This window comes from Leopardus geoffroyi, chromosome C3, assembly GCF_018350155.1.
Source record: "Leopardus geoffroyi isolate Oge1 chromosome C3, O.geoffroyi_Oge1_pat1.0, whole genome shotgun sequence".
Lineage (NCBI taxonomy): Eukaryota > Metazoa > Chordata > Mammalia > Carnivora > Felidae > Leopardus > Leopardus geoffroyi.
Window position 1 is genome coordinate 89,997,838 of NC_059338.1, and position 14,028 is coordinate 90,011,865.

At 37.1% G+C, this 14,028-nt stretch overlaps 1 protein-coding gene across 5 annotated transcripts in view; it reads right to left on the minus strand.

The window, feature by feature from the left end:
- COL14A1 (collagen type XIV alpha 1 chain) overlaps positions 1-14,028 on the minus strand; it is a 213,351-nt gene that overhangs the window by 139,976 nt on the left and 59,347 nt on the right. For all 5 annotated transcript variants that reach the window (XM_045453805.1, XM_045453809.1, XM_045453810.1 and 2 more), the window contains exons 10-13: positions 6,948-7,099; positions 5,409-5,538; positions 4,581-4,726; positions 1,913-2,042 (exon numbers count right to left, since the gene is read on the minus strand). In XM_045453805.1, the coding sequence (XP_045309761.1) occupies positions 1,913-2,042; positions 4,581-4,726; positions 5,409-5,538; positions 6,948-7,099 (558 nt within the window). The remainder of the gene's footprint in view (positions 1-1,912; positions 2,043-4,580; positions 4,727-5,408; positions 5,539-6,947; positions 7,100-14,028) is intronic.

Here is a 14,028-nt window from a genome sequence, read left to right on the forward strand (position 1 = left end):
AGAATGAATAGTATTGATAAATTATACATGCTAAGAAATAAGTAAGATTTAGATAAATTCTTTGTGCCCTTCTTCTCCAATCAAGGCTATTATTATGACCTGCTGTAAATAAGAAACCTAATGGATCAAAAACCAGAGCACCTGAAATTATATCTTAGCTATTTCATTCAACTGTCATATGATTCTGGCAAAGTCACTCTACTCCCCCTCTCTGCAATTTCCCATGTGTAAAATGAGGTGGATGGCCTCTGTCCTTTCCATCTAGGTATCCATTAGGCACTTCCAACTTAACTTGTCCAAAACTGAACCACTGACTCAGCCATCTCTTCCAATCTTCTCTCAATCTCTCCCTCTGAGCAAATAGAAATCCCATTCTCCCCACTGCTTAGGCCAGAAACCTTTGAGTCATCGAAGATTCAGGTTTCTGAACATGTCACCTTCTCACTGAACTATTCCATGATCACTGTATGTAAAGTAATTCTTCCACTCCAATGCTACCTTTTACCCTTGGTTTATTTTTTATATTGCACTTTTATTGGTCTACTATATCTCTCACTCAATATACTGTAATTTTAGAGGATTAGGGATTAATTTTGTTCTTGGCTTTATCCCCAATATAGCAGGTTCTCAATATATATTTGTTGACTCAATGAGGAGGAGTCCTGCCCTGGATAAATCCCAGTGGCTTTGTGAAACTAAATAAAAACAAACACTTTGCTGTTGCTTTAAAACTATTTAAAGAGGCAATGGTATTTCTGCAGATTCTTGACCATCAATTCCACAGCTTTTTGTACTTCTTCAAGGCCCCCCTTCCAATTCAACAGATTAAAATTTATCAATAATCTTTGACAGTTTCGTGAGCTTTTACAGGTTTACAGTAAAAACAATTGTGAAGGTCTATCACGTGCTCTATATGAATCCGAGAAGATCTGGAACTGATCATTATAATAACTCATGTATCTCATTAAACCCTGACAATAGACTGCAAAGAGATTACAATGTCCCCATTATACGGGTCATAAGATTGAGGTAACTTGGCCAAAGTCGCAGTTGGAGCAGAAGAGCAATTAGAGTTTAACCCAGGCAATTGATCATTGATGTGAGAGCCTGTGACATAGTGCTGATAGGGCCAGCAGAAAAAAAACCTAGAAGACAAATAACCATGGTTGTCAGCCATAGCCACAAAGTATAATGCTTCCTCACCCCAAAGGCCAATTATTTTCATTAATTCAATACACGTTGATTATTTGTCATTAAAGTGCCTATAGAACTCAGTGACTCTCTTAATACTTAAGGGGCTGGAGAGAAAGTATAGGAGAGAGAAAAGCAATAGAATTATTTCAAGAATTGTGCACACTTTGCTCTAAAATTTTCTGGAGTCCAGTTAAATACAGCAGCATGGTGGAACAATGTCTAGTTTCCTTACTGCATTAAAAATGCCAGTCCTCAGGGTGCCTGGGTGGCTCAGTCAATTGAACATCCAACTTCTGCTCAGGTCATGATCTCACGGTTTGTGAGTTTGAGACCTTCAACAGGCTCTGTGCTGACAGCTCAGAGCCTGGAGCCTGCTTCAGATTCTGTGTCTCCCTCTCTTTCTGACCCTCCCCTACTCATACTCTGCCTCTCTGTCTTTCAAAAATAAATAAATGTTAAAAAAATTTTTTTTGATAACAACCAAAAAAAACAATGCCCGTCCTAGGAACAGGTACGCAGGGACATCACTTTTTAGGACTGCCCCCTCCTTTTTTTTAATCAACTAGTACATTTCCTTCCCCTACATAAAATTTACATTTTCTTAAGTTACAATTAGCTCTTAAGAAGTTTCAACTTAAACCAGTATTTCCAACTTAGAATCCCAACATTTATTTGGGTTTTTATTACAGCATTTCTTCTGAACAATTGAATTGCTCACATGTCGTTTCTTGGCCCGTAACAGGATCGCTGGCCTCTTCTCCAAACATAGCATAAACTGTAACTGTGTATTCCGTATTGGGCAACAACCCACTCAATTCAATATCTGTGTGGGTCTCTCCAATTTTCATCTGAAAAGAACACACATTATCAGATCATTTGCCAGTGTGCACCACTCCTGGTGATCAGAGTGCAAATGAGTTAAGGTGAGAATTTTGTCTCCTTGCAACCCCTTATTCAGACAGGCTTCAGTCATAATTTTTCACTGTCTTGTGTCACTTTATATTAGGAACAGATGCCACGGTACCATACAAAAATGAATGTACCACACGTGCTGTTTTAGGATAACTCTTTACATCTGGACAAGTAGTAATCTCAGAGAGGATAACAGTGTCAAAAATTTAGTCCTCAAAGGAGTGTGGGTGGAACTGAGTCACAAATGTTGTCTAGAAAGAGTATAAGCTCTAAGCAAGCTGGGGACACAGCCAAGTGGGCACCTCTCACCACTGGCTAATTCTAACCACTCCCTAGGCTGGGTGCCCAGTGTTTGCCTCAAGCCTGATCGAACTGGACCAGTTTTGTCCGCTCCATTCAACAAAGGGGCCCGTGCACTTGGGATCGCAGTTTTCTCCCAGGATTCAGAAGAGATCAACAATCAACCCACCTTGACCTCCAATGTTGCAATTTGCTTTTTGATTCCAGAATGATTTTTCTGACCCTTGAAGTCAAAGAAACTAGCCAACATTCTCAGCAGTGTGACAAGTGCATCACAGCATGGTTTTATTTTTGTTTTGGAAGAAAGAAAAATATCTCCATAGTCAGTCTCCAGCCACACAACTGCCAATGTTATTGTCAAATTAGAAATTTTAATGTCGAAGTATTTCAACATATAGAAAATAAATGTGGAGAAAAGAATATAATTCACCCTCCACACACCACTCAATAGATAGGAACATTTTGTCATATTGACTTCCGATCTTATTTTAAAAAGAGCTAATATATTCAGATAAAACCAAAGTTCTGTCTCGTTCTTTCTGTTCACTACCTCCACCCTAGGGATGAGATGCATCTTACTGATCCAGCTTTTTACTTCTACAATGTTTATATCTGTAAATAATATATAGTTCTGTATGTTTAACTATGTACATAAATGGAACCATGTGAACATAATTTTTTGCAATTTTTTTCTCTGTCAATACTATGTTTATCCACATTGATATAAGGGGACAGAGATGATATTTATATTTTTTATGGTATTTGTTTGTATAAATATGTTGCTATTTTCCATTCCTCTATTGATGAACATGTTGGTCGTTTGCAACATTCTGTTCTGACCAAGTGCTTGTATCCAAAAAAAGCCTTGCAGGAGGTTTCCTTAAGATATATTCCTAAAAAAAAATGGTACATATCTTCAACTTGATGATATTATTTCAAATTATTCTCCAAGCAGCTGTACCAATTTGCATACCAATTTACATGAATGATTCTGTTTCCTGTACACTCACTAATATGCAGTTATTATTAGACTTTAAAAACTGTTTGCTAATCTACTGGGTGTGAACTGGTATTTCCTTTCTTTCTTATTTTTTTTCCTTCTTGGTGAAGCTGATCATCTTTCTAGCATCATTTTTGAAGTCTCCCTTCTGCCAAAATAATTCAGATCAACATTAAATCCAAATGAAGTAAAGCTGTCTAAGCCCTGGAAATAAGAAAAAAACCCACATGTCACCAATGCTCTGTTCCTGATACTCAGATTCACCACATTTTTTGTCCTAAACATTTCTGTCGCCAGAGGCAATGTTAAAGACAATGGTTAGACAATATCAAAGGCTTGAGTTATGAACTCCCCCCTATTAATCACTCTCTCTGCCTGGTCTCACACTCCCAAGTGTTACAGACATTTCCTCTTTATTCCTTGAATATCTATATTATAGTCATCATTCCCTATAAATTAAAAACAAAGACTAAATCATTTGAAAGTCAAAGATTCAACATTTAAAATGGAATACATGCAAAAAAAAAATAATCCATACCAATGCAATACATTTTCTACTTCTCAAATTGGTAAGAAAAAGTTTCTAAGTCAGTGAACATAGAGGGAAATAGCCATTTGTGAATTGCATACAGCAATATAAATTATAACAAATTTCTCTAGAATCATTTGCTAATGCTTAGCATAAGCCTTAATAATTTGCATGCCATTTGAAAAAAGAAACTCCGTTTCTATAAATGTATCCTAAGGAAATAATCTGACAACCTTGCGAAGTTACGTGTTAAGAATGATCACAAAAGCATATTTATACAACACGTTATCTAAATGTCCAATAACATGCAATTAAGTAAACATGACCTGGTACAAACCAACGAACCAACTGTTTAAAAGGAATATATAAAATATTCTCTAATGGTATGAAAAGGTATTCACAATAAACAAAATGAAAACAGAAGACTACAAAACCATTCCCATTTGCTGTGTTTAAAAATGCATTGAAAAGGACTTAAGTAAATGTTAACAATAGCGATTTCTAGGTGGCAGGATTACAGGTGATTTTTTTCCCCTTTTTACTGATGTGAATTTTCTAAGTATTATACATTAAATTTTTATAATTAAAAAATCCATTTTCAGGAAGTCAAAGATTCTGGGACTCTAGTAGACAGCAGGTGTTTACCTCTTTTTCATCCCCAGCCAGACCTTCTGTGAGAGGAGCATAGAGGATCAGGTATCCTGAGGCTCCGGGCACTGCATTCCATTTTACCCTCAGACTATTCTCAGTCACATCGTACAGTTCAAGGTCAGAAGCCATGGGTAAAGCAACTGCAAGATAATTTTTTTTTAATCCTCTGCCCTTTATCAGCGTGCTTGCTTATTTTTCAGATGATATTCATCCTTAAATATATTCGTACAGCCATGCAAACCCCTTCTGAGAGGGAAAACACAGTGAATGTTTAAAAGCAGAAACAACATCTTCTAGTTTCTTATAACCCAGTACAGTGATGGGCACATTTCTCTGGGAGCCAGTCAAGAGCAAGGAGACTCTTCTGACCATTATTTTATACCCATCACCAAGCATAGAGTCTGACATGAAGCAGCAATTAAAAACAGTCATGTCACTTAGTAAATGACAGAATGGGTGGTTGAATGAACAAATATATGAGTGAACAGATACCCGTCAACAACGCATTCAATCAGAGACAGTGAGGAGACGTGAATGAGTCAGTAATTAAATTAGTTGATAATACACATTCACCAAACATTTGTTGAGTTAATACATGTATTGCACCCTTAACCACCTAAACATACCCAAGTTTTATGACATCCCTCTCAATAGGCAGCACCTGCCAAGTGCAATTACAGGATGGGCCAATACCACGTATGGCACCGCTATTATTTTCTATGACTTTGATTCAGGATGGCCATCAGGACAACCTGAGAGGAATTCCAGTTTAGGAAAGGCGACTGAAGCAACGCCATACAAAGTCAGACGTTCAATACATACGTGTGGTTTCAGTTCCCCGCAGGCCTTCACTAGCCGTGTGAGCATATATTGCGAAGACTGCTATCTGATATTCAGTTAAAGACATTAAATTTTTCAACACCGTAGAAGATACGCTTCCATCCACCACCACCTGATCAAAGAACAGTTCAAGGAATGAGAATATGAAATTGCATTGAATTGACATGCAGAATTGAAACCAAACAGCAAAATATCTCTAGCAAGAATGTTTCATTAAATTTTAAAAAAAATTTTTTTAAAGGTTTATTTATTTTGGAGACAGAGAGAGACAGAGTGCAAGCAGGTGAGGGGAAGAGAGAGAGGGAGACACAGAATCCGAGGCAGGCTCCAAATTCCGAGCTGTCAGCACAGAGCCTGACGCGGGGCTTGAACTCACAAATTGTGATATTGTGGCCTGAGCCGAAGTTGGACCCTTAACTGACTAAGCCACCCAGGCGCCCCTCATTAAATATTTTCTTACTTGTGCCACATCCTCTTTTCCACTGTGGCAGTTAATTCTCCTTGAATTCCTATGTGAAGCGAGGCACCTTTCATGGAATATATCCAAAAGTCCCTTAGTAATCCATACCCGACGGAGAGTGTCTTTCCCTGGCTAACTGTTATCCTAACCACCTCTACTTAAAACAGTTGACGTGTGATATTTTTCCATGGAGTTTTGGGAAGCATTTAAGTGATTTAGTAGTCATGAAAAATAACCACTGGAAGCACTTTGTTTTGGGGGGGTGGGTCCAGGGGGTCCAGATGATTTAAATCTCCCAGATCTACTTCTCTAACATTCAAGAAAAAAATTAAAAATCCTGCCATAATACATAAAAAATTGTGAGGCACGTTGAGGTCAATCAGAGGTTGGAACAACAAAAGGTTAAGGTTAGCACTTCAAAAAGAAAGCAAGAAAGGGAACTTTCATCACATTTTAACATATTCCCTGTGACTACTGTGTCAAAGGTAGGAAATGGGAAAGACCTAGTCATCTGGCAATAGGTATTCTCTCCTGTGATGGCCAAACCATGAAAAAAGCTGGCTACAGATACTTTACTGTGGCTTCTCTATGGCACTAATCTCTCCACAAATGTCTAGAAATCCCAAACCCTGGAGGACGATATGACCACATAATTTAGAACGTGCATACTTCATTAAGGCAGAAAGTTCAGACCACTCCCAAAGTAGAAAGAATACATGAATAGCAAAAAGGGGCTCTGGCCACATAATTAACTACTGATTCCTTCTGCTTTAGAACGTATTGATTTTACAAAGAAGAAAAGTCAAAATAAGTCATGTTAGAAATGAACACATGACCAGCCCCGAGGGTTATTTGACAGAGGTGGGAGGAGAAGGTATAAATGCCATAACCAGAGAGATGGGAGAACAAAGTGGACACATGCAAATGTACTTCAGTCCAAAGAATTTTAAATGTTTGTGACAGAATCATCTCCTCATATATGCATTTCTGTCTTGTCCTCACTACAGTGGAAGACTAGAGGGAATGAAAATAATGGTTTGAAAATATCGTCTCCTTATTACCTCGTCTGGTTTTCCGCCCCTGGCAGGATAATACACAACTCTGTATTTTTCCACTTTTCCTGGGGCGTGAGTCCAGTTAACCATAAAGCTCCTGGCAGTGACTTCAGAAGTAATCAGCTGTGTAGGCGGCCCAATGGTGGCAAGGGCTGATGCTAGAGTAGAGAAACACATAAAGTGAACCTCTTTCCCAAAGTTACTTCTTATGTACCCAGGAAACCCCATTAGTTAGAAATGCCTATTGGTTTCATGCTACCTCTAATATTTCATTTCTAGCCAAGTTGATTCAATTATTCATTCTGACATTTGAAACACTGAAACATTTAAGTGCCTGTTATGTACCAATCACTATCCTAAGCCAGGCATTGACTCCAAAATACTTTCTTAAAGACATTGCTATATAACAATTAAAAAAAAAACACAACATTGATTGAGCATGTGTGTATCTAAAGGTACTCTCTTGAGTTCTTTAGAAGTATTATTTTATTTAACTCTAATAGTTACTATTATTGTTTCCATTTGGTACGAGAGAAAACCAAGGTACAGAGAAAACCAAGGTACAATGAGGTTAAATAATGACCAACTCTCACAATTAGTAAATATCAGAGCTGAGATTGGTACTTGAGTTTTTGACCTAAGTGTCTATATTTTTAGGCATCAAGGGGTATAGTCTTTTCCGAAGACTTCAATTCAACAAATGATCAGTATCTGAAAGTAAAAAGAGAAGAAAAGGCAACTAACATATACTGAATAGCTCAGTATGAGCTAGACACTATATTAGCATTTTGTGTGTATTATATACATGTTAAAACAAATGATTCTATAAAAGATTTGGGACATGTAAATTTAAAAGTCCTTGACCTTTAGGATTTCTTACCATCTAGGGACTTTAGTAACCAGAATAATGATGGGCGGGGTGGGGGGGAGGAAACCATAGTTATTGAACACTTAACTGTGGTTAGGAACTATATTATATGCTCTATCAAGAACCACATACAGAGTTTTTTTTGTGGGAAAAGTCGGTCTCTAAAGTAGTCTCATTAAGATACTCAGAAAAATGTGTTCAAGAAACTACCGCTTGGCTGTCCAACCTAGTCCCAAGAGATCTGGTCCAGGGAAAGAGGAATGATGGAAGAGATGTAGCCAAATAGAATCATTCCACACCCTGGATACAATGAAAGCAGGATATAAAACCAAATTCTCAAAGGAGGATATGGATATCACCCTCTTCTCAGATCACAACCTTGTATGTGGGATGGCAAATAAGGGATGGCAGGACCCAAGGAATACTACAGTGATGAATTCCTGAGTTTTCCATTCACCTCATATGTCCTACACATGGAACTAAAGAATCCAGCAACCTAGAAACACCAATAGATACAGACAAAAAAAAAAAAAAAAAAAAAGCCCCAACAAAGCCTGCTCTCTCCAGCCAAAGGACAAGAAAAGGGTCAGCCTGCCAAGACAGAAAAACTTCAGGCAATAACTGTTCTATTCTCGACAAATACTACACAAAAACCCTGTGGCCCCACCCCTATTCATGTCAGCAAAGGCTACTAAGTGGGTAGCCAACACTTCCAACTTTCTTGGCTGTAATGGCATGCCCCAACATTCTCCCCCTCCCAGCCCACAGCCAGAGCCCTGTGAGAAAAGGTCAAGTAGGGAAGAGAGATAATCACCCCTGACAGGTGGTAACAAATCTTTCCACCACACCCCCATCTGTGATATCAGTGGAGACCATATGAAGAGCCTGGACTTCCAACCCCACCTACTAGTATTGAAACACCACTCCCTGTCCCCTCTGGGATGGTGTCAGAGGACATCTAGCGGTGAATCGGTACTTGAAGAAATAATGCCTGAAAATTTCCCAAATTTGGCAAAATAAATAAATAAATAAATTACAGATTCAAGGAAATAAGGGTACCCCCAAAAATGACCATTGAAACTGACACCAAGGCATACCACAACCAAACTTCTGAAAACTAAACTCAAAAGAAAAATCTTAGGAGCCACAGGGGCAAAATGACACCTTATCTATGGTGGTGGGAAATTCTAGTCACAGCAGATTCCTCATCAGAAACCATGCAGGCCAGAAGGAAGTGGCACATTGTTCAAGTATTAAAACAAAAGAGCTGTCCATCCCAAACTTTATATCTAGCACAAATAGCTTTCAAGGATGAAGAGAAAATCAACGCATTCTCAGATGAAATAAAATTAATAATCAGAGGATTTTCCACCAACAGACCTATCCTAAAAGAATGAGTAAAGGAAGTTCTTTAAATAGAAAAAAAAAAACCCAATAATGAAAAGAAAGAACCCTGTGGCCACAGAAAGGAAGAAAGAATGAGGGCATAAAAATATGGATAAACATATTTTACTTCTCTTTTTGAGTTTCCTAGGTTTTGTTTTATAGTTAAAGAATTATAATATTTTCTGATGCGGTTCTGAAGATATAGAGAGGAAACATTTAAGCCAATTATATTATACACAGGTGTGATAAAGGAACTTGAAAAGAGATAATAACTACACCTCACTCAAAATGCCAAATGTCAACACAGGCAGACTAGAATAATTTATATGTATATATAACATTATACCCAGAACAACCACTAAAAAAGCCATACAAAGAAATTCCAGAAAGCAGTGTGGAGGTTCCTCAGAAAATTAAAAATAGACCTACCCTATGACCCAGCAATAGCACTGCTAGGAATTTATCCAAGGGATACAGGAGTACTGATGCATAGGGGCACTTGTACCCCAATGTTTATAGCAGCACTCTCAACAATAGCCAAATTATGGAAAGAGCCTAAATGTCCATCAACTGATGAATGGATAAAGAAATTGTGGTTTATATACACAATGGAATACTATGTGGCAATGAGAAAAAATGAAATATGGCCTTTTGTAGCAACGTGGATGGAACCGGAGAGTGTGATGCTAAGTGAAATAAGCCATACAGAGAAAGACAGATACTATATGGTTTCACTCTTATGTGGATCCTGAGAAACTTAACAGAAACCCATGGGGGAGGGGAAGGAAAAAAAAAAAAAAAGAGGTTAGAGTGGGAGAGAGCCAAAGCATAAGAGACTGTTAAAAACTGAGAACAAACTGAGGGTTGATGGGGGGTGGGAGGGAGGGAAGGGTAGGGGATGGGTATTGAGGAGGGCACCTTTTGGGATGAGCACTGGGTGTTGTATGGAAACCAATTTGACAATAAATTTCATATATTAAAAAAAAAAAGAAATTCCAGAAAAAAAAAAAAAACACTATGAAACACAAAAACAGAGTTCTAAGAACTATAAGAAACCCAAAGGAAAAAAAAGATAAGGATCACAGAGAAATGAAAACCAGAGAGAAAAAATAAGAAAAAAAAACCAACAAATAAATATCAGGCCTAAACCCAAATATATCAGTAATTACATTAATGGAAACTGCCTAAACATACCAATTAAAAGGAAGAGGTTATCAGAGTGGATTAAAACATATGACCATATGTCTACATGAAATTCACTTCAAATATGATATAGGTAGGTTGAACATAAATAGATTTTAAAAGTTGTATCATGTAAACATTAATCAAAAGGAAATAGACATGGCTATATTAATATCAGACAAATATATTAATATCAGACTTAAGAACAAAGAAAATTAGTAAAGGCAAGAGGGACATTACATAATGATAAATGGCTAATCCACCAAGAAAACATAGCATCCTAAATATGTGTGCAACAAACAACAAGCTGCAATATATATAAAGTAAAACCCACAGAACTGAAAGAAGAAATAGACAAATCCATAATTATAGATGGAGACTTCAACATCTCTCCCTCAACCATTGATAAGATGACTAGACAGAAAAATTAACAAGGATATAGAACTCAACAAGACCATCAACCAACGGGATCCAGTCAAAACTTATAGAACATTGTACATGACAACAGCAGAATACACACCCTTTTCATGCACCCACAGAGCATGTACCAAGATAAACCACATTCTAGGCCATAAAACACACATCGGAAAATTTAAAACAGTAAAAATCACATAGAGAATGTTCTCTAATGACAATGAAATCAAACTAGAAACTAATCACAGACAGGTAATAGAAAAACATGCAAGCACTGTGAAACTATAAACAACCACTTCTAAATAATCAATGAGTCAGAGAGGACATGTCAAAGAAGATCAAAAAATATTTTGAAATGAATGAAAATGAAAATACAAAATATTGAAATTTGTAGAGCTCTTCTAAAGCAGTGCTGAGAAGGAAAATTATCCCATGTAAGTAATTACATTAGAAAAGAGGAAACGTCTTGGGGCGCCTGGGTGGCGCAGTCGGTTAAGCGTCCGACTTCAGTCAGGTCACGATCTCGCGGTCCGTGAGTTCGAGCCCCGCGTCAGGCTCTGGGCTGATGGCTCAGAGCCTGGAGCCTGTTTCTGATTCTGTGTCTCCCTCTCTCTCTGCCCCTCCCCCGTTCATGCTCTGTCTCTCTCTGTCCCAAAAATAAATAAACGTTGAAAAAAAAATTAAAAAAAAAAAAAAAAAGAAAAGAGGAAACGTCTCAAATCAGTAATTTAAGTTCTCACCTCAACGATCTAGAAAAGTATGAGCAAGATGAACTCAAAACCAGTAAAAGAAAGAAAATAAGAAAAATAAGAGAAGATCAATGAAATTAAAAACAGAAGAAAAACAGAGAAAAGCAATGAAACCAAGAGCCAGTTCTCTGAAAAGTTCTTGTTTTTTCATTTAAGAACAAACTTCTAGCAAGCCTGAAAAAGGAAAAAATGAGTGAGAGAGAGAACACAAAAATTACCTATATCGGGGGAAAAACTATAGACCCTGCAGACATAAATAATAAGGGAATACTATGAATAACTCTCCACACCTACATTCTATAAATTCTATGGAATGAACTAATTCCTTGAAAAGCAGAAATTCTCCTCCCCAGATGAGGAATAAGGCAAAGATGTTCATCTCATCACTCCTAGTCATCACAGTGCTGGAAATTTTAGCCAGTGAAATAAGGCAAGAAAATAAAAAGCACAGAGATAAAAACCACAGAAATAAAACTATCCCTATTTGTGAAGGGTATGATTTATTTCCTAAATACACAATTCCTGAAAATCTAGAGAAAAAAAAACACCTAGGATTAATTAGCAAGTTCAAATAACAAGATCATAGGATACAAAACAAACATACAAAAATATAATTGGATCTGTATATACTGGCAATGAACATGTGGATACCAAATTAAAAAATAAAATACAATAAAAATCACTCAAAATAAACTGAAACACTTAGATGTACATAGACCAAAATCTGTATAGAACCTGTATTCTGAGAATTATAAAATGCTGATGAAGAAATCAAAGAACATCTAAACAAATGGAAGGACTTACCAATTTTGAGGACTGGAAAAATCAACACAGGAAGGATGTTAATTCTTCTCATATTAATATTTGATAATTGAGAATTGATTTAATGCAATTCCAAACAAAATCCCAACAAGATTTTTTGTAGGATAAAGATTTTTCTCACATTTGGAGCACCTGGGTGGCTCAGTTGGTTAAATCTCTGACTTTGGCTCAGGTCATGATCTCACCATTGGTGGGTTGAAGCCCTGCCTCGGGCTCTGTGCTGACAGCTCAGGGCCTGAAGCATGCTTCAGATTCTGTGTTTCCCTTTCTCTCTCTCTCTCTGCCCCTCCCCCACTCACACCGTGTCTCTGTCTCTCAAAAATAAATAAGCAGTAAAAAAATGTTTTTAATTTTAAAAAAAAGATTCTTATCACACTTATATAGAAAGGTAAAGAAAGTAAAACAGTGAAAACAATTTTGAAACAGAAGAATCGACAGGGAGAACACAGTCTGTTCAATCTCAAGACTTCTGGAGCTCCAGTAAATCAAGATTGTATGATATTAGAAAAGGGTTAGACTCATAGATTCAAACGAGCAGATTAGAGAACCCAGATATAACCCACACAGATCTGCCTAACTGATACTTGACAAAGGTACAAAGCAATTCAGTAGCAGAAACGGAGCGTTCTCAGTAAGTAGTGCTGGACTAATTAGTCCATCAGTGCATGCTGATAGGCAAAAAAAAAAAAAAAAAGCCTTGAACTAAACTTCAAATCTTTTACAAAATTTAACTCAGACCATGGACTTAGATGTAAAACATTAAACTTTTAGAATAAAAATACAAAGGGGAATTTTTACAATTTATGGCCAAGAATCCTCAGGCTTGATACCAAAAGCAATAACCATAAAATGAAAAACTGATCAACTGGATGTCATTAAAATTTAAAACTTTTGCTCTGCAAAAGACCTTGTTAAAAGGATGAAAGGACAAGCTACAGATTGGGGGAAAATAGTTAACAAACCACATATCTAACAAAGGATAAGTACCTAAAATATAAATGAAGAATTCTCAAAACTCAACAGTTAAAAACTAGACATACACATGCACACACACTCACACGTCTAACTAGAAAATGGGCAAAAGACATGAACAAGCAAAGAGCAAATACAGATGCAAAATAAGCATGTGGAAAGATGTCCAACTTCATTAGTCATCGGGGGAATGCAAGTGAAAACCACAGTGAAATATCACTACACACCTATCAGAATGCCCAAAATAAAATATAGTAACAACAGCAAATATTGGTGACAATGAACAGAAACATAAACACTCATATATTGCTGGTGAGAATGTAGAATGCTGCGGCCACTCTGGAAAATAGTTTGACAGTTTCTTAGCTAAAACTAAGCTAAACTAAACATGGTTCTACAATATGGTGCAGCAAATGCAGTCCTGGGCACTATCCCACAGAAAAGAAAACTTATGTTCATACAAGAACCTATACATGAATGTTCATAGCAGCTCTGTTTCTAACAGCCAAAAATAGAGACCACTCAGATGTCTTTCAATGTGTTCATGGTTAAACAGACTGTGGTCCATCTGTACCCTGGAATATGACACAACAGTAAAAAGGAAAGAGCTACTGATACATGCAACAAGCAAGATGAATGGCCAGGAATTATCCTGAAGGAAAAAAGCCAGTCCCCAAAGATTATATACCGCATA